A 22,373-nucleotide genomic window follows, 5' to 3' on the forward strand; every position below is an offset into this window, starting at 1 on the left:
TCCACCGAATCTCTACTACTATTCCTTTCAAAAACGTGGAAAAAGGCGATTGACTCTGGTGAAAAAGTTGGCGTTGTATTTGTCGACTTCCAGAAAGCGTTCGATACTGTCGATCACAACATCCTGAAATCAAAATTGTCGGCTGTTGGCGTATCTGGTGTATTTCACGAGTGGGTTTCAAGCTACCTCTCCAACAGAAATCAATATGTTACCATTAACGGAGTTAAATCGAGGCTTCGACCTGTTGAAATTGGCGTCCCCCAAGGGTCCCTCCTAGGCCCTCGACTTTTTGAAATTTATGTAAATGATCTTCCTGATTGCTCTTCAATTGGATTCATACACTTGTTTGCTGATGATACTACTATTTATTACATAGCAAGGGAAATTGAAGAAATCGTGGATTCTCTAAACCTAATATTAAACGACTTTAAAGTGTGGTGCGATAGGAACCGCCTAACAGTGCACACAGGAAAAACGGAGGCTATGCTAATTAGTAACCACTCATTCGTTGGCCCCCTGCGATCACTAATGTCTGGCAACTCTAACATTAACTTTACCACAAAATCTACCTGCTTGGGCGCGGTTATTGATCACAAGTTAAACTGGAAAGCACAAGTTAAAACCTTACATAGTAGATTTGTTGGAAAACTGAAATTTCTGAAAACAATGAAAGGGCTGCCAACAAACGTACTTGAAGAAATATACTATAAAGGTATCGTCCCAAGCATCACCTATTGTATCTCGGTCTGGGGATCATGTTCCTTGGCCACATTCAACGACTTGGAACTATTACACATTAAGGCTGCCAAATTAATTCACAAGCTACCAAGTGAAACACCTGATGCTGCCGCTCTTCAAATTGTAAAATGGAAGCCTTTGAATTATATTTACAAGCGAAGGCTTGCTTCCATTATGTACCAGGTGTACAATCACTCTCTACCTGATCAACTTACATCCCTGCTTGGAACACGTTACGACGATAATAATTATAAATTATGGCGCTCTAATGACATTTCTCTAGTACGTTACAATAGTTTACTTGGAAGAAACAGCGTGAGATATCGGGGCCCTATTGTATGGAACTCAATCCCGAGAAACATCAGAAACGCTGCCTCCTTACAGCTTTTCAAAGCAAATCTTAAACGTGTCTCTAGATCCATAGACCTAATCCAGTTTGAGAAAGAGGCCTGCTTGATTAATTCCAAGGATTCTGACTTCATATATTTTTAATTCTTTTTTATATTTCTTTTTCATTAATATATAGTTATATGTTTAGTTAGTGTATTATTTAATGGCAGGTCCACACCAGCCTTTATGGTTGCCCTACGAGACCTGCTTTAACAAAAAGCTATGTATCTATGTATGTATGTATGTATGTAGCAAATTTTGAGTTAGGGAGAGGGGTCAGGCAAGAAGACCCTCTATCGCCATATCTATTCGTTATCGCAATCGAGATCTTAGCTGCTGCAATTCGAGCTAGTACCGATATTAAAGGTATCAAATTAGAATCAGAGGAATGGAAAATTGTTCAATACGCTGATGATCTTACTGCTTTTTTATCTGATCTACACCCTGTTCGAAGCCTCTTTATTTTACTTGACCGTTTTGAACAACTATCGGTATAAAAAGTTAATTATACCAAAACAGAAGCAATGTGGATTGGTTCGTGTCGTGACAACACCGAAACACCTCTATCTTTAAAATGGTGCAAAACTGTAAAAGCCCTCGGTGTGCACTTCAGTTATAACAGCGAAGAGTCGCTCCAAAAGAACTTTTACGATAAGATTTCCGATATTAAAAAACAAATACATCTTTGGAGTTGGAGAGGTCTTTCTTTATTTGGAAAAGTATCCATTATTAAAAGTCTTCTTCTCCCCAAATTAATATACATATTTTCTATCCTACCACCACCCTCGGAATTTGTTGCGCTGATACAAACAATAATTTATAAATTCTTGTGGAAAGGGCCTGATAAAATAACAAGAAGAGCCGCAATCAACATTTTCGACAATGGTGGGTTAAACCTTACTGATCTGGAGACTTCAATTAAGTCTCTAAGATTATCGTGGATTTCAAAAATTCTCACTTCTGAATCACTTCCATGGAAAAGCTATCTTAGATATCTGCTCAAACCCTTCGGTGGTTTTTTCTTTTTTCATTGCAACTATAACATTAATGATTACAATATTAAGTCGACTTTTTATTCAGAAATGTTGCAGTGGTGGTCTGAATTCCGCTCAAAATTTGCAACGGAAACTACATCCTTTGACTCGATAATTTGGAATAACTGCAATATAAGGATAGACGGTAAACCGATCTATTATCAGAATTATGTGAATGCTAGTGTGATTCTTGTCAGTGATTTGATGTTTGCTTTGAATAATGTTGATTCCTTTAACACAGCTAAAGGCAAGGGATTAAAAGATACAAATTACTTGACCTGGACTTCAATTCGATGTTCGGTACCAAAGTATTTAAAGAATCTAAATGTCCATGGGAGAAACGTGTTAAGATCACTGGAATTTAAATGTGGTGACAAAATCTTTGATCCAACCTCGAGCAAGAGTAGAAACTTTTACGCCCTTCTTATTCAAGACAAAGCCATACATTCTAGAGGTTTTTGCAAAATAATGTCAAACTTTAGCATTAGTGAGGAAGAGACTCGCAAAGCATTAATATTAACAAAATCAGTTGCTTCAGAAACGTTTGCTCAGTGTTTTCAGTTCAAGATCTTAAATGACATTTTGTTTTTAAATACCAGATTAGCAAAAATTGGGAAGATCCCCAATGACCTATGTACGTTCTGTCGATCCTCTCAAGAAACATTAGAACATTTCTTTTACCAATGTCCTTATTCAACAGAATTTTGGCTTAGATTTGAAAACTTTTGGTTAACAATTACAAAAGAGCAAATAAAACTTAATTATAAAAACATTATTTTAGGAATATTAGATGAGAAATCTAGTCTGCTCAATTACTTTATTATTTTAGGTAACTTTATCTGTGGAAATGTCGTAAGAATAATCAAACCCCTCTTTTTTTGCCATTTGAAGATATAGTCCAGAGAAAATACGAGACGGAGAAGCTTATAGCCTCTCAAAACAATTTGGCCTTAAAAAAATTTCAGGCTAAATGGAAGCTTTATCTTGAATAGCAATCAAGCTTTATATATCAAGGACTAGGTGCTGTCTGTAAGTTAATTTCTTGTAAATATGGATATAGAAAATAATTGTGTAAATTATTATGTGTTATAATAGTATGTAATAATAGTAGTAGTATGTGTAAGTGTAGTATGTGTAAGTCTTTTAGTACCAGCGTAAGTAGAATATCATATACTGTAACAACTTAGAATATATCTTTGTAAATAGGATATAATATCGTAAATTTGTATTGTAATTAGTGTAGGCAGAGCCCGTTAGTTGTGTAAGTGTTGTAATTATTGTGTGTTCGTAATAGTTATAAAAAAAAAAAAAACGTTACCATGGCAATGCAACTATTTTCACCTTTTGGCGGTTTTAAGCACAGATGTATTGATTTTAAGTACTGTGCAGTAATTTTGGTCGGTTTTCTGACGTTTTGGAAAAATTTTAAAATCCAAGATGGCGGCTGTTTAGACATAATGATGTCATTGTCACGTGATATGACGTCATCATCCCAGGTGACGTATACCAAAAGACAGATTTTTGGACATACTCTAATATATCATTTAACCCTATTCAGACCGGGCTTTTTTGGACCTTCTCAGACCGGGGTGGGGCTTCGGAAGCCCCCCCCCCCCCCCCCACCCCCCCTCCCCTATGTAACTTCCAGAATATTAAAGGAATCAACATGAAACTTATAGGATGTATTGTATGTCTGAAACTCTTTGTTTTGGTATACGTCACATGGGATGGTGACGTCACATCACGTGACAATGGCATCATGATGTCAAAACAGCCGCCATCTTGGATCTGCCATCTCATCCAAAATGCCAGAAAAACCACCCAAAATCACTGAAAAGTACTTAAAGGAGAAGGTCACTCCAGAATGGCCATTTATTTTCTTTACGCCAATAAAAGGTTTATACAAAGATATGTTATTCACCAAAATTTCAGCCTCCAACGTGCGCTATAACCCTACGAAATCTTTCCCAAAACTCGACAACTGAGCGCCGCCATCTTGGAGCTGGTAATGTATGCGTGACGTCAAAGAGCTCAGCCTGAAGTTTGGCGGGGAAATTTATATACTCGAAACTCCTTGTTTCTTTGTAGTGGCTTTTATTTGTCAAAATGCCTGTTTGTGCAGCTCCATTTTGTTCAAAGAGAGCTCCAAGAAATACAAAAAACAAGGATATTTTACTATTAAAATATTCCCACCAAACTTCAGGCTGAGCTCTTTGACGTCATGCATACATTACCAGCTCCAAGATGGCGGCGTTCAGTTGTCAAGTTTTGGGAAAGATACAGTAGGGTTATAGCGCACGTTGGAGGCTGAAAGTTTGGTGAATAACATATCTTTGTGTAAACTTTTTATTGGCGTAAAGAAAATAAATGCCCATTCTGGAGTGAACTTCTCCTTTAAAATAAATAAAATGTGCTTTAACCCTTTCACTCCTAAACGCGCATTCGGGCGCTATTTGGAGGTGCAGTCATTGATTCACTTGTGACGTCATCAATTAGCACGTCAGTGGAATTTCGTGATAAGAATCTGCTAGAGCTTGGATAGACCTTTCTACAGGACTGTTCATTTTGAATATCGGTCGCATTCTGACAGAGCTAATCAAAGAAAAACAAAATCCATTTTTGGTGCAAAATCGGTACTTAAACAGGCCAGTTCACCTGTAATTGGTCAAGGTCCCCTTTTCAGTGTTTTCCAATGATAACGTCATGAAAAGTAGAAAGTAACGAGAATAAGAAAGCAGAAAAAAACGGAAGCGAAAGGGGCAAAAAAAAAAAATTGGAACGGTTCAGCAAGTCCACATTTTGGCTTATGCGCATGCACCAAAGTGAAATATTGCACATTTTTACACAGAATCTTTATCAAAATGTTGCTGAAGTGTAAAAAAGTGCTTCTTTAGCAAAGTTGAGGTAAATTCAAGACCATAGCACTAAAATTTCAGTTTAGCGGCTAAAAAAAAACGTTTTGGGGGGAAAATTCGGGTGTCAAAGGGTTAAACCCGTAAAAATGTAAAAACAATTCCATTTAAGTTGATTTTTATTAACAGAAACACGCAAAATTACAAATTTGGGAAAACATGCCTGTCAAAATGCCGTTGCCATGGTAATATCAAGTTCCTGACACATCATCCAACCTACCAAATTGTTGCCAGATAAATTTTAGGAAAACTCAGAAAGTTTGACAGCGTTTGGTTAAATCTTAAAAAAGTTATAAAAGCTCAAAGTCAGCGCGGGCCTCAAAAGCCCCCCCCCCCCCCCCCCTGGTCTTAATAGGGTTAAGTTTCATAGTGATTGCTCAAATATTCTAGAAGTTTCGGAGAGGAGGGGGCGAATCCAAAAAAGCCCGGTATGAATAGGATTAAAGTAGATTAGTAAATATTTTCCTCTGGATAATGATTTTCTAAATTTCTGATTGGTTCCCTCCGCTAAGAATCTGAGCCACTATCCTTAAGTTGACCAAATATGGAGAAATGATGACGAATTTCCTGTACTGGAATTTTTTGTGGACGCGAAAAACTATTTTTCCTCGTCGCGTTAGCAGCAGACGAAAATAATTTCGAAATTCGAGGTAGTTTCGCCCCAGGAAATTCAGAAGATCTTAGAAAAAGGGACACCGACAAACACAAAAAGCCCACAAAGTTTGGGCTGAAAAAGAGCGTGTGTTTGTTTCATTTTAAGACGCTGAACAACATTCACGACTTTCGTAATTGTGAATTAAAATTTGAATGTTTACCGTGTTTCAGAGTGGCTTGCCAGTCGGCCAAAAGTTTTCTTAACCAGTCGAGGAAATGTCGAAAGAACTGAATGACTGTCTCAAGTCTTTCTACACCTCAACGAGAAAGCAAGATGACTCGCGATTGTGCGACAAGACTTCTTCAATGAAATCCATTAGTGCCGCCATTGACCAGTTTCTTTGTTCTCCGTCGCACTACAAACTGCAGTTTTTAATAGCAGAGCTCTACAGCGGCCCGCAGGGCCGCAGAACAGAGCCCCATACGCATGAAAGAAGGAACACTATCGAAATGAGTTTTCATGGTCAACATGGATAGCGGCATGGTTCGCGGGCGCGTACGTACGGCGTCCGTACGGAGTCGCGCAACATGGCGGCCATAGTGAAGCAAGAAGGCCGTATAAATGGGGCCGTATAAAGGCGGCCTTTAAAATTTAAAGAGGTTTGAAAAGAAAAACAAGAAGCAATGAAACAAAATGTGGCTGAAAATTACGTGTAGAAAGTAATCGACCGCCAAAAAAGTGGACATTGAGAGCCATAAGGGACGGACCATTAGAAAAGTGATAGGGGGGTGGGGAATTTTCAGCTTGCACGAATTTTTTTTCTGTCCATTTCTTGTGCAGGAATTTTTTTTTCGGGTGAAACCCTCTACTCGAATTTTTTTTTTAGACAAATGTTTTTTTCTTCAGATAAATGCCATGTTTTGTTACTTTATACCATGTTTTATGACAAATGTTGCTTTGTTGATTATTTTTTAAATATTTTAAAAATGCTGTTGTTCATTGACTTCATCCTTTAGGGACTGTCAATAACTACCGAGGGAGGGGGGGCTCAAAGGGCGGTGCAATTGGAAAAAGTGGAGACCCACCCCTTCCTTCTAGCTCAAAACACCCACCCCTGGGCGAGGGTTGGAAATTACATGATCCACCCCGGGGATCCACCCCTTTCTACAAAAAATAGTTAATAAGGAAAAAGTCTGTTTGATTGTCTGTAATGGATTAGAGGTTTTTGAATTGATATCAGCTTTTAAAGTGCGATCCCAGTCATACGCCACCATAATTGTCCCTAATGGACACTGTAATTCTATATGTAGTTTCTTACACATCTTCTTTCGCTTCTAGCCCTTAACACACCAAAGCAGGATGAATTTCTCGATAACTTCGTATAATAGATTTGTGTTTTTCATATATTTCTGTGTAAAGTCCGTGGGAAAACTTAGACATAAACATATGCAAAAACTAAAACAATACGTAATAGAAATTCATAAATAATTACTGCAGAAATCCTATTTGACCGGAATTGACAACATAAACTAAGACCACTGTATATCGTACCGTTCATGTTTGCAATGTGTTTGAGAAATGAGTTAACTAGTAAGCAATCTACGCAGGCTAGAGAGACGAGCTAAAGGAATGTTATGATCACAATCCATCTAGGGGGGTGTGGGGGCAAGCTCCCCCAGAAAATTTTGAAATTTCTAGGCTCTTAAATGCTATTTTCAGCGTTCTCCACCATATATTTCGTCGAAAAATAGATCTCATCAAGTGTTAAATGATGGCAGGTATTTTCAGGTATTAATAGGACATTTCTTTCTGCACGATTTTTTTTTTCTTTGCCTTCCCCTTTGCACGATTTTTTTTTCTTGCCATTTTGGCTTGCATGAATTTTTTTTTGGTTTTTGCCCCACCCCCCCCCCCCCCCATCACTTCTCTAATGTGCCGTCCCTAATCGATCGATGACTTTCATGTCTATCTGTAAAGCCAGCATCGTACATGAAGGAGCATACGAAAGCTAAATCGGGTTGATAGAATAAACAAACCATTTTATTGCTACGGGGTAAAAAAAAAAAGGAAAAAAGAAAAAAAAACTTGACCCTCTGGGATTTGAACTCACGACCTCCGGATCCGCAGACTGGCACCTTACCAATTGAGCTAATCCGACAGACTCTGTATTGCACGTTGAATATATCCTATATCAATGTAATAGATATTGTGGAGTCTACTAAACTGCTGCGAAACTATAACAGGATCGCGAAACTATTTTTTATTGCTAGAAAGCAGATAATTTACTGTACTCTAAAGTAATTTTTCGTGCCATGAGTAATGATTTTGCCTCGCTTTAAGATTATTATTTTTGTCGTACTGCTGACATTCAGTATAATGGGGAGCTCCGCTTTTAGGCTTGCCTAAATCTATATATTAATTGGTGACGCCGCTTTTACAGGAGAGAACAAGTGAAGCTGTTCCCGAGGTAGCAAGACCGGTTCTGGTCAAGTACAATCTGTTAGGATTGCATCAGTCAAGTTCCAACAACGGTCAAACACGGCAAACAAATCGCACGTGGCGGGCAAATCTGCCCTTGCCCGTTGTATTATTTCCAAAGTTGTAATGTTCAAATCCATAACCATTTCGGCAATTCCGGTTGAAAAAAATTACAATTTTGACACTATGATGGCGATTATGACTTACTTTGAAAGAAACTTTGACATTAATTTCATGTATTTTTCTTGGAGCGAAAATAATTTTTTTCTTGCATCTTCCGGATATAGGTCATTTGAGTGTTTGAAAATTTACTAAAACAGTTATTCTTCTCGGACTTGCCGCATATGAGTTGATCATAACCAACTCGGCCGTATCCTGCGCGTCCTCGAAGAATAACTGTACATGTTAAATATTCGTGATGTAGAATTGATGACTGTGTTTCCCAAGTTAAGGCAGTCAAATTAACACTACGTCCTGAACTGCCGCCGCCTAGTAACATCGTTTTTTTACGCTTTTCGCGTTACAAGCATTGGATGTTTTTGTCTCCATGTAGAATTAAGAGACTTAAATTAAACATAAAGATCTTACAATCCCTACCACTGTCTCCCTCGTGCCAGTCCAATCTCCTCAGTGCATTTTTCGCCTCTGCAATCTCAGCTTTTAGCTTCTTATTTTCCTCTTCTAAAGCTTGCAGTCTTTGGCTGTCGAAATTCAACTTGTTTTCTGCAATCTCGGCTTTTAGCTTCTTATTTTCCTCTTCTAAAGCTTGCAGTCTTTGGCTTTCGAATTTCAACTTGTTTTCTGCATGTTTTAGTTTCATCAAAGTCACGTCATCTTCATTTGGTTTAAAGCAAAGAAAAGAGTCGGAGTTCCTTCGACGTCTTACTCCAAGTCTTTCCTCTTCTTTGACATCAGACACTGAAAGAAGTGAAATGAAAAATTATTTTAAAATAAACGAATTCTTCCTGATGCCAGTCTCAGGTTAATCTACCTTACCTATACAGATAAATCGGTGTTAACAAAATTGAGAATAATGAATACTTGTCAGTTGCAGAAAATGAGAATAGAAAATACAAACTAAGCCCCGACGCCCGCTTATACTCCCCTTTGGTTTTAGATTGATCTGTCAGCTCACAAAAACTGTATTCCGGTTATAAGTTAAACCACGCAGCTTTTGATGTTAACTTGCCAGGGGGTATTAAATCAATGATCTACAAAAAGATCTACGAATACCCTTGTCCCAATTTCACGTAATACTGAGGACTTGTTTACATGGAAGGCGGGTGCCCCGGCTAACCGAGTTACCCGGCTAACCGAGCTACCCTGGGCGAGCCAACTTTTCATACGTTTCTTAAGAAAACGTATTGAAGCCTTTACATGCTAGAAGGGTAACCCGCCTTGCCGGAGCACTCAGTCTACTTGCCCGGGGCACCCTTCTAGGCGGGATAGCTTTTTGCCATGTAAACGGTTATGCCCGAGCTATCCCGGCTTGCCGGGATAAGTTTTCGCGCGTGTTTTTAAACTAAATGTGAAGGAAAATGTGAAGTTAATGGCATAAAATGTATAAATTCTGGACCCAATCAGTGCTATTTGATCAAAATTAGTTTTATCAGTCGGCTGGAAATATTTCTTTGAGCAACAGCTAATAAATTCGAAATTTCCGTGGGAATGATTATCCTAATTCACGACACAACAAATTTAATTTCAATTTGGCGGCCAAATACTGTTGAATTTCGATTGAATTTCGTCAAAAATGAACGCAGTAAATTTCTGAGAACTTGCACATCAAATTAAAATAAGTTTGAAGACGAAAAGCCTTGATTATTCAGTAAAAAGTCATATTTTTCTTCAATCATTTGGAGCTACATTGTTTTCCCACGCCGTAACACGCTTCAATGACGCTGTCTCATCTCGGGTAGAAGGGCTGTGAATTCTGCATGTAAAGGCGGGCTAGGTTTTATATCCCTTCTAGCCGGGTAACTCGGTTAGCCGGGGCACCCTCCCTCCATGTAAACAGGCCCTTACAATTTGTCGATTTTGCGGCAACAGTGGGAAATTCGATTTCTTTCATATTTTAATGTTAGATAGGCTAGGGTATAACTTAAATCACTGTATAGTTTTATCGGTAAAATATCCTTTTATTTTAAAGAAAAATGCATATAACGAAAATCCGTTAAAATCGTCATTTGAGGCGCTAAATTATTCTTGATTATTGCACGAGTTTGAGAGCCTCGCGTGCAAAAACAAATCACTCTACCGTCTTTTAGCAATCTATAAACATTTACTGAAATGATTTTGGGAAATATTGCGTTGTTCTTTGTATGTTCTTTGTAGACAAAATAATTTTATTTCGAAGGCATACAATTCACTGAAGTAAAAGTACATGGTAAATAAAATTAATTTTCACCATGTGCGAAACCTTCAAAACGTTTAAGCTTCTGGTGGTTGAATGCTAGAAGAATGGTGTATAAATCCCTGTAAAATTTTCTTTGGGCAAATGATTTGGAGCGACGTGAGAGCTTTTCGAATTCGGTAAAATATGCAAATTTTTGACCTTCCGCGGTCAACTTTGAAGTTACGGGTCAGAAATAATTTTTGTTCCGTGCAGAAGTCTTAACCCATTTAAGACCAAATTAAGCATATGAAAAAACAATATGTAATTTTCTAACCTTTATCTGCTGTAAAAGGTAGGTCCGAAGGCCATTTTAGCATGATTACGGCTCTTATCATTCGTCTGAGCTTCGTTTCAAGTCTGCACCGCGCCAACTGTCAACGTGCAACATACTCAGTGGTCTTTAAAACCAACGAATCTTTCATCAACTTTCGGCGCATATCGTCACTAGTGCATCTTCTTCGACGGCTTTGTCATTTGTTAAGTATTGTTTGGTTTATAGTCCACAAAAATAATACATCTGATCGCTGCTAAAATGGCACAATAACGTCGACGCTTATCTTTGCAGTGCACGAAGTCACGTATCCGTTTGTTCGTCACGCAAGTCATGGAGATTTAGCAGGTGGCGGGGGGAAGGGAGGGTGGGGTAGGGCGTAATTTGTCGTGAAAAGCTCGCCTGAACGATCCTTTATTATAAACTCGACTTAACGAATTCCAGGTAAAATGAACTATACTCTTTGCTACAGTTATAATAAAATACATAAAAAAGAACTTCGGTATAACGAAACATCGATTCGTAACAGTGAACACATTTTTGCGTATCTCTTAATCAACATTCGATATACAACCTTAACCCTTATATCAAGGTTCAACTGTTCATAATCTAGCCTTGGAACACATACAGGACTGATTTAAGAAAAAGAAAACGTGTATTAGAAGAGTTTTGGTTTTCTTTGCTTGCCTTATCTATTCTTTACCCTGAACCGCGAATTTATCACTGGTTACATGCTAACGCTTTTAATATTCTTAGTTACACCACAGTTGAATAGCTTGTCCAAGGTTATAACAGCATGCCAATAATTGGTTAATCGACTAGACATGGCTGACCATGGCTTATATGCTAATCGCTGCTGGTAGGAGTTCAGTTGTCTACGGGTAGGTGGTGCGCCCAACAGAATACGGTGCTCTCTGTGACTAAAGGGATGAGCAAAATCAGCTCACCTTAACTGATCAATACAGTCGGAAATGTTAAAAATGCGCTGTATTTAAAATGATGGGCAACACTTAGGGACTGGTAATTTTTACTTTTTTGGTTGGAGAGGGGGAGTGAGGTGGGGGAAGCGCGTCGGAGGAGATTAGTATAAAAGGAGCCCGTATTCGGATATCTCTGAGTAACAGTTATACCTTTATTCATATATAATACATTAACTAATCATTATGGTGCAAACAGTGGTCTCGGCTCAATTTTTTATTTATACGCACTTCCATCCTCCACTTATCTTATTTTGAAAACAAATAAGCAGCGCACCCACCCATGCAGCAATCCCTCACGAAACATATGGAGGGGCACTTCCATAAATTTCGAATAGGGTTTAAGAGTAAAGAAAGCGAACATTGAATACCCTTTTAAGGCCCAAAACCGAAAAATAACAATCTATTCAAGGGAAGGAAAAGCGTTCCGTGCCGACACAAATAACGGCTAACCGCACACGGCAAAACACAAATCTTTATAAAATCGCTTTACTAATACTTGAACAAAAAGTTCAGTTTTAAGATACCTTTTTTTTTTTTCGTTAAGCTGGGCGTTTATTTTAGCTGATAGAATTTAGGTACCCTATCTAAGGATCACACCCGGAACACATTGCCAAAAGGAGTTAAACTGATACCCTACTTATGGACTGAGAACCTCAAAAAATATACCCTATCCCGGAGTTTTCAGAGCAACTCTCACCCAGACGATCACACTTTACGACCTGATACTGGGTTCAAACCATTTACTTCTTTACTATATTAAGACTGTATAACGAAGTTTTCAAGAGTTGCCTTATAACACCAAATAGCTAGCTTCTGAAGTTTGGTTTTTCACCGGAAAGAGTCATGTTAGAGTTAACTAAATTTATACTGGGACTTGTGATTCAGTGCTGATGTCCTTCTTACACGACAGTAGAGGAACGATTTCAGTGTGACGCTTTTGATCTTTAGAATCAAAACCGCAAACTCCACGAACCCATTTCCAGTGAAATAAACTGAACTTTGAAAAAATTGTTCATGCGCTGCCTTTAAGCAAACAGACGGTGCCAATAACTAGCACGACCAAGGTTTTGTTTACTTAGGAAGCCACTAAATTAAATTTGGCGATTTTTTCACACGCCCAATTGCTTTAGCAATTTGCTTATCTTTACGACCAGCGATCAAGCACCAGCGCAGTTCGCTGGGAGCAACTCTAATGTAGGTGAGGAAAGATTTCTTTGACGCTGACTAGCGATTCCGTTATATACCCCTAAAATTCGCGGGCGCTTGTATTGTTCTCGAGCTATATTTGGCATTTAGCACGTGAACAAATGTTTCTGCTCATATGATTTTAATTAAATTAATCCATATTTGGTGCAGCGAAACATGCGTTCAATAATTCCATATTCCTTATTTGGCGTGTTCGTACGTGCCCGTGTTTTCACGATGTCAACATGTTTTCACATCGCTCATGAGTTTTCTGAGCGGTTAGTGTAAAACGAAGACTAAAATGCAGATTGTGAGTAAAATGAAGACTGCAGACCGGGAGAAAAATGCAGACAGAGGGCAAAGTAACGAAATACGAGTCACAAAGCCTTCCGCTGACTCCAAAGTTCGAAGAAATGTATGTCAGATTACGTTTCGTATGAGCGAACACGTGAATGGACTGGCGGTATTAAAATGTTTATATGCCGACACAAAATGTGTTCAATTTTTTACTTTTAATACGGACTTGACCTTGTGAGACTTCAAGTCTTCGTCACCAGTAAACTGGATGAAACTGAACGGTTAACAGCCCTTTCAGCTGCTTCAGGCTGTGCCCTTTCGGAAATTATTTTTTTACGCACACGAACTCATTGAAACTCAAGTCATTTGTTTATCGCTCCTTGTGTTGCAGCCGGACGTGTCACGAAATCCTCGATCGTCTGCAATTCGCAACGCAAGCAAGCAAGTTAACCGCTCGCTATAAACATAAAAGTGTTGTACCTTCTATTTTTTATATAGTGTTTTATTACGACGGTTAGCGAAGCAAAGCCATTATTTATAACTTTACTGCGGAAGCGTTTAATCTGCGCCAGTTAAAAACACTTGAAAGAGCTGTTGCGGTGAGTAATTTGATCGCTGAATGTGACCTTGCTGTGTCGGCATGGTATAAAAGAGAATTATTTTTCTAAATTATCCTTAAACCGTCCAGTTAAATGAGTTAAATCGGGTTTTCAAACGTATCAAAAAGTTAATTTGATAGCTTTTGATCAAATTATCTATTTTGTATGACATTTATCACCAGTTCATTTTCATGGTAGCTCATGGTCATGCGAAGCGTTGTCTGGCGTACATTTCTTCGAAATTTGGAGCAGCTAGCCGGCAGGAAAAAATGGCTTTGTGACTCATATTTCGTTACTTTACCGGATGCCACTAAAAGTGGTAACGGGGAACCAGGATCGACCGGGAACCGGGAACCGGGAACGAGTGTACAGCGGTAATCCGTATAAGAGTTCAAAATGGCGGACGAAAAACACAGAAACGGAGTAAAATGTAGCTTACTGATGAAGGTAAATGCTTAGTGTTACCAGTCCAGATTATCCCAATATATTAGGACAGGGCCATCTGGCCTTTCAGCCAATGGGAAGGTCCGAAGCCGCCTTTTGGTTCACCGATCGTGGCGGACGAACGCAGACATTTGCAAACTTGTGGACGTGCCGATCGCTATAAGAAGAATTCGAATGTTTATTTCTTTCTAGAAGGAATCTTTCAACAAGGCCAGTGTTCGAATCCACATTTACACACAACGCAACGCAAAGGACGGCTGTGGGAGCAAGGAGCTTGCACGCTGATCAATAGCTTCGAAATACCTCATTTCGAAAATCAAATTATGTTTTATTGAAATGCAGTCGAATAGTAGGGTAAGTCATAATATGCTGTATTTTCCACTACAGTTGCGGGATTGGTTTCATTTGACAGGATGGAACCTATGTGTTGCGTAACATTAGCAGATATATATTGGCTTGGTTTGTTATCCGATCGATCATACGTGCGTAGATTGTTGCGTGCTAGTCATATTTATGTATTGTCCCACTCTCGTTAACAAAGTTCCCAAGTACATCTATCTCTTGACTTAAAAAACAACTTTTTTCTGGCATTTGTAGGTTGTTAGGGTTGTTAGATAGTGTAATAAACCAAGGACACGAATATTGTAGATCTACATGCTTTAATAATCACGAAGAAGAATGAATTGAAATTGTACATTGCACAACAGGGATATCCGATTACCGATAACATGAATCGCACGTGACTAGATTATAACATTCCTCCCCCTTAAGACTTTTGCTATTTCCATTTAAAAAAGTACACAAAAACGCTGAACTGAAGCATAACAAAAACAATCATTAATGATTTTCACGCAATGTATGTCACGCAATAACTCTCGTTGATTGCTAATCAATGTTCATGAGCAATGTCTCAGAAATTTTTAAAGTTCATAGTCCTTGAAACGTTCCGGTAAACGTCGGTTGCGGACTGGGCGTGATGTTCAGCCTCTTGTGTGTCAGACGAACTCGCGGCGACCGGCTTGGGAGGACTAATCGGTTGGGTTGTGTCTGCCGTGTAATCTGCCTCGGGCACCACTCCTGGTACCAAGATCTCAGGATTTGTCATTGTTGGGTCTTGATTGTGGTTTTTCCGCAAATGGTCCTGATGTCGTCGAACAACTCGACCATCCGGTAATTCTACTAGGGCTGAGACTGGGCCAGTTGCCTGCACCACAGTTCCTTTCTGCCAGGACTTGGGGGAACTGAAGTCCTTTATGAACACAGGATCACTGGCTTCAAAATTCCTGTGTTTGGCATGGTGGTCGTGGGTCTGTTTTTGATGTTCTTGCTTCTGTCTCACCAGACTTGCAGTGTTGGGAACTATGAGGTCGAGCTTAGTTCTCAGCTTTCTCTTCATCAGCAGCTCCGCTGGTGAAACCCCTGTTGTCGTGTGTGGCGTTGTTCTGTACTTAAGCAGAAAACGTGACAACTTGTCTTGCATGGTTCCCTCTTCCATCTTCTCTATCCCTTCTTTGAAGGCTCTCACTGCTCGCTCTGCCTGGCCATTCGAAGCTGGATGGTATGGTGCTACTTTGGTGTGTTTGATGCCGTTTTTTGAGAGGAAATTCTCAAACTCTGCACTTGTGAAATTGGGCCCATTGTCGCTGACGATGGTTTCTGGGAGACCATGGGTCGCGAAAATTTCCCTTAACTTCACAATGGTGGCGGCTGATGTTGTACTTCGCATTATCTGGACATCCATCCATTTGGAATGTGCATCGATCACCACTAAATACATGTTGCCTTTGTATGGCCCTGCATAATCAATGTGCACTCTTGACCAGGGTTGACCGGGCCACTCCCATGGGTGGAGAGGTGCTTCTGCTGGGGCCTTCTGGTGTAGCTGGCATTGCTGACACTTCTTCACGGCATCTTCTAGTTCACGATCCATATTTGGCCACCACACATACCCACGTGCAAGGGCTTTCATTCTTGATATGCCCGGATGGGCTTCGTGAAGCTCGGCTATGACTTGCTGTCGTCCTTGAGGTGGTACTATCACCCTGTTCCCCCATAGAACGCATCCACCTTCTATGGTTAACTCCGCTTTCCGGCTTAAATATGGGTGTAGCTGTACATCCTGGCAGTGGTTTGGCCATCCATTAAGTGTAAACTGGTGCACTTTTGAGAGAACAGGATCGCGCCTTGTCCATTCTTGGATATGTCGTGAGTTGACTGGGGTGTGGTCCAGATGTTCTAACAGCAAAACTGTCTCTCCAGGTACAGGAACTGACTCTGGCATCTTGGACAAGGGAAGTCGACTTAATGCATCCGCATTGGCGTTTGTGTTCCCTGCTTTATAGGCAATCTTGTACTCGTATGCTGCCAAGGTAAGGGCCCACCGCTGAACTCTCGGAGAGGCTTGTTGAGGTACTCCTTTCTTCTCGTTAAAGAGCCCTTCCAGCGGCTTGTGATCAGTCTGTATGGTGAACTTCTGACCGTACAAGAACTGATTAAACTTCTTCACTCCGAAGATAATGGCCAAAGCCTCTTTTTCAATAGTGGAATAACCACGCTCAGCTGTGTTCAACGATCTTGAGACATAACCAATTGGGCGCTCTGTTCCATCTGCCATCCGGTGGGAAAGTACCGCCCCTACTCCATAATCGGAGGCATCACTCGCCAACATCAGTTCCAGATCTGGCTGGAAATGCACCAGGAGGTTTGCAGACTGAAGAAGTTTCTTGGATTTGTCGAAGGCCACCTGCTGCTCGGTCTTCCAAGACCACTTTGTACCTTGTCTAAGGAGCTTGTGCAGTGGTTCAAGTACTGTGGCGATGTCTGGTAGGAAACGATGATAATAATTCAGCATTCCCAGAAATGCTCGCAGCTGTGTAACATTCTCAGGCACTGGGGCATTCTGTATGGCTTCCACCTTAGCTTCTACTGGCTTGATACCACGACCATTGATCACATAACCACAATAGGTGACTTCCGGCACCATGAAGAAACACTTTTCTTTTCGCAACCGCAGCCCAGCTTCTGACAGCTTCTTGAGTACTGCTTCTAAATTGGCAATGTGATTGTTGTCGTCCTTCCCGCTGATGAGAATGTCGTCCATTCGCACAATGACATGAGGAATGCCTTGTAAGAGGTTTTCCATTGTCCTCTGAAAGATACCAGTTGCAGAAGAGACTCCGAAAGGCAGTCTATTGTACTGAAATAGGCCTTTATGAGTGTTTATGGTGGTAAACTTTCGTGACTCCTCATCTAGCGTCATTTGCTGATATGCCTGCGACATGTCTAGCTTGGTAAATTTCTCACCACCTCCCAGAGTAGCCAGAAGATCTTCTGTCTTCGGTATTGGGTAATTGTCCAGTTTGGACACTTGATTGACTGTGAGTTTATAATCGCCACAGATCCTTACAGTCCCGTTTGGCTTAGCGACTGGTACAATGGGTGCAGCCCATTCGGAAAATTCCACCGGCGATATAATCCCTTCACGCTCCAATCGTTCGAGTTCAAGTTCGACATTAGTTTTCAATGCGTACGGCACTGATCTTGCTTTGATGTATTTGGGTTCGGCGTCTTGATCGACGTAGATCTTCGCCTTTACTCCTTTCAGCGTGCCCAATCCTTCCATGAATACATCGGGGTATTTCGAAAGCACATTTTGAACTGCCGATGGGGGGTTTAGCTCGCTTGCCACGTGAAAGATTGTGTTCCAATCTAAGCGGATTTTCTCCAACCAATCTCGACCAAGTAAATTTGGTCCGTCGCCTTTGACAATGATGGCGTTTAAATTCTTGTGCTGGCCTTCATATTTCACTGGAACCATGACTGCTCCGAGTACTGGAATCTTTTCTCCTGTATAAGTAGTTAGGACTGCTTTTGATGTTTGAAGTGGACCCAATGCGTCACGCAATCTTTCGTAAGTTGCTTCGTTTAGTATCGTTTTCGACGCACCCGTGTCGATTTCCATCGTGTTTTTCCGTCCACAAAGTTCTAGATCCACTTTGAACGATTTCTTCCGATCGCTGGACAAATGATACATGGCATAGACATCATCTTGATCGGCGCTTTCTTCGACAAAATGCGTTCTTTTGCCATCTGGCCGGCGCCCACGTTTGGCTTGTTTTTGCGATTTTTTCTTTCCTTGACACACTTTAGCCATGTGGCCTTTCTTTTGGCACTTGTAGCACACTTCATTCTTAAACTTGCAGCTCGAGGGATCGTGGTTTCCACCGCAGCGATAGCACTCTTGTTTTGGCAGAAAATTCGGAGGTTTAGCTTCTTCGACCTTGTTGACATTGTTGTCGCTGCTGGGCGTCTTGCCGCCTAAATCCTTTACATTCCTGTTTGCCATTTCGGTCGCTGTAGCGATTTCCACCGCCTTTTCGAATGTGAGCTCCCGTTCGGCCAACAGTCGTCGTTGAATGCGATCATCGCTGATTCCACAGACGAGTCGGTCTCGTAGCATGTCTTCGAGTGTTCTTCCGGACTGGCAATGCTCTGAAAGCCTTCTGAGTCCTGCGACGAACTCTGCAACATTTTCCCCTTCGAGGCGACTCCTGCTATGGAATTTAAATCGCTCGACGATCACACTTGGCTTCGGCGAGAAGTGGTTTTCCAGCTTTTCCAAGATCTCTTTTAAATCCACCTCGCCCGGTTTCTCGGGTTGTAACAAATCGCGAATTAACCCGTACGTTTTGCTTCCACAAACGCTTAGCAGGATAGCTCTTTGTTTCTTCTCGTCTTTAAAGATGAATTCCAGTCCGTACTGCGCAATCTCGGCTGCAATGTTTATCGGAGCCCAACACGAAGGAATGTTTACAAGCAAAACTAAAAATTCTGCGACAAACTTACCTTTTTCTTCATTATTAACGCCAGATATCCTTGCAGAACAAATAATAACGAGTAGAGGAACCTTGACGCTATTTCAAACCGACGTTTCAGCTCATTGGAAATTCTTGAAGTAAACGAACTGTAATGGCGGACTAAAAAACTTCATGTATGCTGTCACCGAAGTGTAACGTTTCAACGAATTCAAAACAAAAACGAAAACAAACCCCGAGTCTGCGCAGTACGGACTGGAAATCAGCTTTAATTTCGTTTGCGGCGAAGTACTGCTCGAGCCTTTCCGCGTATTGAGTCCACGATTCCTCTGACTCCTTAAATTCACCTACGTTCCCGAAGGTTGCCATGTTTTTCCTCGTCGCCAATGTAATAAACCAAGGACACGAATATTGTAGATCTACATGCTTTAATAATCACGAAGAAGAATGAATTGAAATTGTACATTGCACAACAGGGATATCCGATTACCGATAACATGAATCGCACGTGACTAGATTATAACAGATAGTAATATGAATGGTGACTTTTATTTTGCTTTTGAACCAAACAATTTTTGTAGGCAACACTGAATATTTGTAGCATTTCCAAAATGTTATTCAGTATAATACAGTGTACATCATTGTCTCTGAAAATCACTTTTTCTTCGTACTCATGGTATTGCATAAAAGGAAAAAATTAAATTTAACATGTGCTATTAATGCTGTACTGTAAATTATAATTGTAGTTCTCCAGGGGTGTATAATTACACTGATTTACCTTTTTGCAACATCCACCGAGTGTTAGGATGGACATTGAAATAAAGACATCCTTGTAATGTTGTGAATATTAATTTTCTTTATATGTCATTCCCCAACTGCATGCATTCATTCTGGATACATATCATTGCGAAAAAAATAAAACTGGTTGCATGCCATAAATAACAAACTGCTCACAAATGATGTGTTGTGCTGTCCTACTGATAATTTGTACAAAACACATAGTGTTTGGAATTCATTTACAGATTCACCAAAACAAACTATGACACAGAAATATACCGTAATGCAACACACTGAGCTTTGCAGGAGGCTGTCAATAGTTGTGGGCTTCAAAGAACATCCCCCAGTCACTTGTACAAAACACAAAATGATCAGCAGACAAAATGAGAAGAAAAGAATTTCAAATTTATTTTCATTTTACAGTAGGTTAACACTAGTCTCTATTTGTTGTCTGTCCTTTAGTCAACTGCAAGAGCCAGATCTGCAAAAATGAAATACAGCTATGATCAGTGTGCTGAAATATAACAGCATACAATAAACTGGTGAACAGCCATCACCAAATAGTTATTTTCTTTTCATAAATGGAACAAATCTTCATGCAAAGTCCAAGATACTATGCCATGTTTGAAAACCAATGATGAAGCACGCAAAAGACACAATCTGTTGTGAGACGTACATGTGTATCGTGATTGCAATAGGGGTTACAGAATCACAGCTGTTGGTTAAGTCTGAGTGTGAGCCCAGTGGCCCATCAAGCCTGAGCTTACCTTGGTTTCCATAATCAATTATAGCATTAGCGACTGGTGGTTTGGGGAGGGGTGTTAGAAATCTTCAGAAATTAATGCATGGACTCATTTGGAGTTTGTCTTTTCTATTACTGGCCACAAGGTAAAAATTGACATTGTAAAAGTATTTCAACAAGCAAATTGGTGATTTTCAAGTGAGGAATTGTGCTTGAACTTTGTGTTAACTAAGCATTCTTTAAGATTCAATGTGGTTCACAATTGCACTTGCCATAGTATAAATTGCCAAACTGTCTAAAGAATTTCTTATACACAGTTGCATGTCCTGCTGACATGAGGTTTACAACCTTGTGACAGAAGTTCTCTATTTCCTTTATCATGAAATAAATACTCAAAAAAATTTCCTGCAATTTTCATAATTATTGTTGCTTAATAACAGCAGCTGATATCAGCATGCATTTTAGATGTACGGCGGATGGAAGTTCGGTTAATCCACCAGAATGGAACATTCCACATTCGATTATTTTCGTAATGAAAGTTGGTCTTCAGCCTTCGGCATTTCGTTGGCGCAAATTATACTCAGTGCGCCACGATGTATCACATGAACAGAGCTTAGCCCAGGAAAAAAAAAAGAATTGACTGCCTATAAAGAAATTTTGGTTGTTCGTGGAACAGTTGATTTGGTACGCGTAGTATTGCTGCGTCATGATCATCGAACTTTTAAAAAAATCTACCAAAAATCTAGGTTGTCTACCTTGCCCAGATTGCACACGATGAAACTTTATGGATGTAACAATCGGGGGAGAATATTTACAACTCCAGGAAAATATTAATGATTCTTCACCTACCTTCCAACTGGTCCCAAAATTCCGCCTAAACAGCACCTTCGTGAGTCCTTTATAGCGAACAAAAGCACACGAAAAGTCGATTTGCTCCGACAATCGAATTCGAACACTAGTTCCCAGTCCCTTTTCTGTGTTTTCGTCCGCCATTTTGAATTATTTTACGGATTACCGCTGTACACTCGTTCCCAGACTCCGGTTCCCGGTTCCCGGTCGTTCCCGGTTCCCCGCTCCCCGTTACCACTTTTAGTAGCATCCTTACTTTACCCTCGGTCTGTATTTTACTCCTGGTCTGCAGTCTGCATTTTACACTGACCGGATTGAAAAACAATAATTCACATAAAACATAACTCATTCCTAGAATTCACATTCCTGTAGTTTCTTTTATTTCACAACATTTTTAAAAGATAATTCTATACAAAATACACATGGTCGCACTACTTAACGTATCGTTATTACTAGTTTTAGCATTAAATTATTTTTAACTGAGTTGTTTTAACATGTTTTAATTTCGTTTGAACTTCAAATTAGTTATTGTTGAATTTAGAGATCATCAATTCGACAGTATGTTCAAAACGGCACCCCAAGAAAGTAACTTTGTTATAGGTTGACGAATGACCACCCGAAGCCACATGTCACTCAGATTTACCGCAGGGCGACAATAAATGGTGATGCAATGTTTTTATTACGTTGCCACTCGATCACGAAAAAAAAATCATAACTTTTCGTTACTTCTATCATTAACCATTTATACAGGAAATGCGATATTTGGTTAGTTATCTATGAGAAAAAAAAAATAAAACTTTGCAAACCAACCAACCAAGAACCCCCCGACCCCCACCCCCTCACCCCCCAAAAAAACATGGACGCGAGTTTTTC

The 22,373-nt window shown here is 40.0% G+C and overlaps 1 protein-coding gene across 5 annotated transcripts in view; it reads right to left on the minus strand.

The window, feature by feature from the left end:
- The window catches only part of LOC144630676 (uncharacterized), a 112,262-nt gene that overhangs the window by 48,496 nt on the left and 41,393 nt on the right, over positions 1–22,373 (minus strand). For 2 of the 5 annotated variants that reach the window (XM_078489046.1, XM_078489045.1), the window contains exon 4: positions 8,745–9,065. The exons of the other annotated variants lie outside the window; for them this stretch is intronic. In XM_078489046.1, the coding sequence (XP_078345172.1) occupies positions 8,745–9,065 (321 nt within the window). The remainder of the gene's footprint in view (positions 1–8,744; positions 9,066–22,373) is intronic. 5 annotated transcript variants of the gene reach the window in all.

Source organism: Oculina patagonica, chromosome 11 (genome assembly GCF_052425735.1).
Source record: "Oculina patagonica isolate OP01 chromosome 11, crgOcupat, whole genome shotgun sequence".
Lineage (NCBI taxonomy): Eukaryota > Metazoa > Cnidaria > Anthozoa > Scleractinia > Oculinidae > Oculina > Oculina patagonica.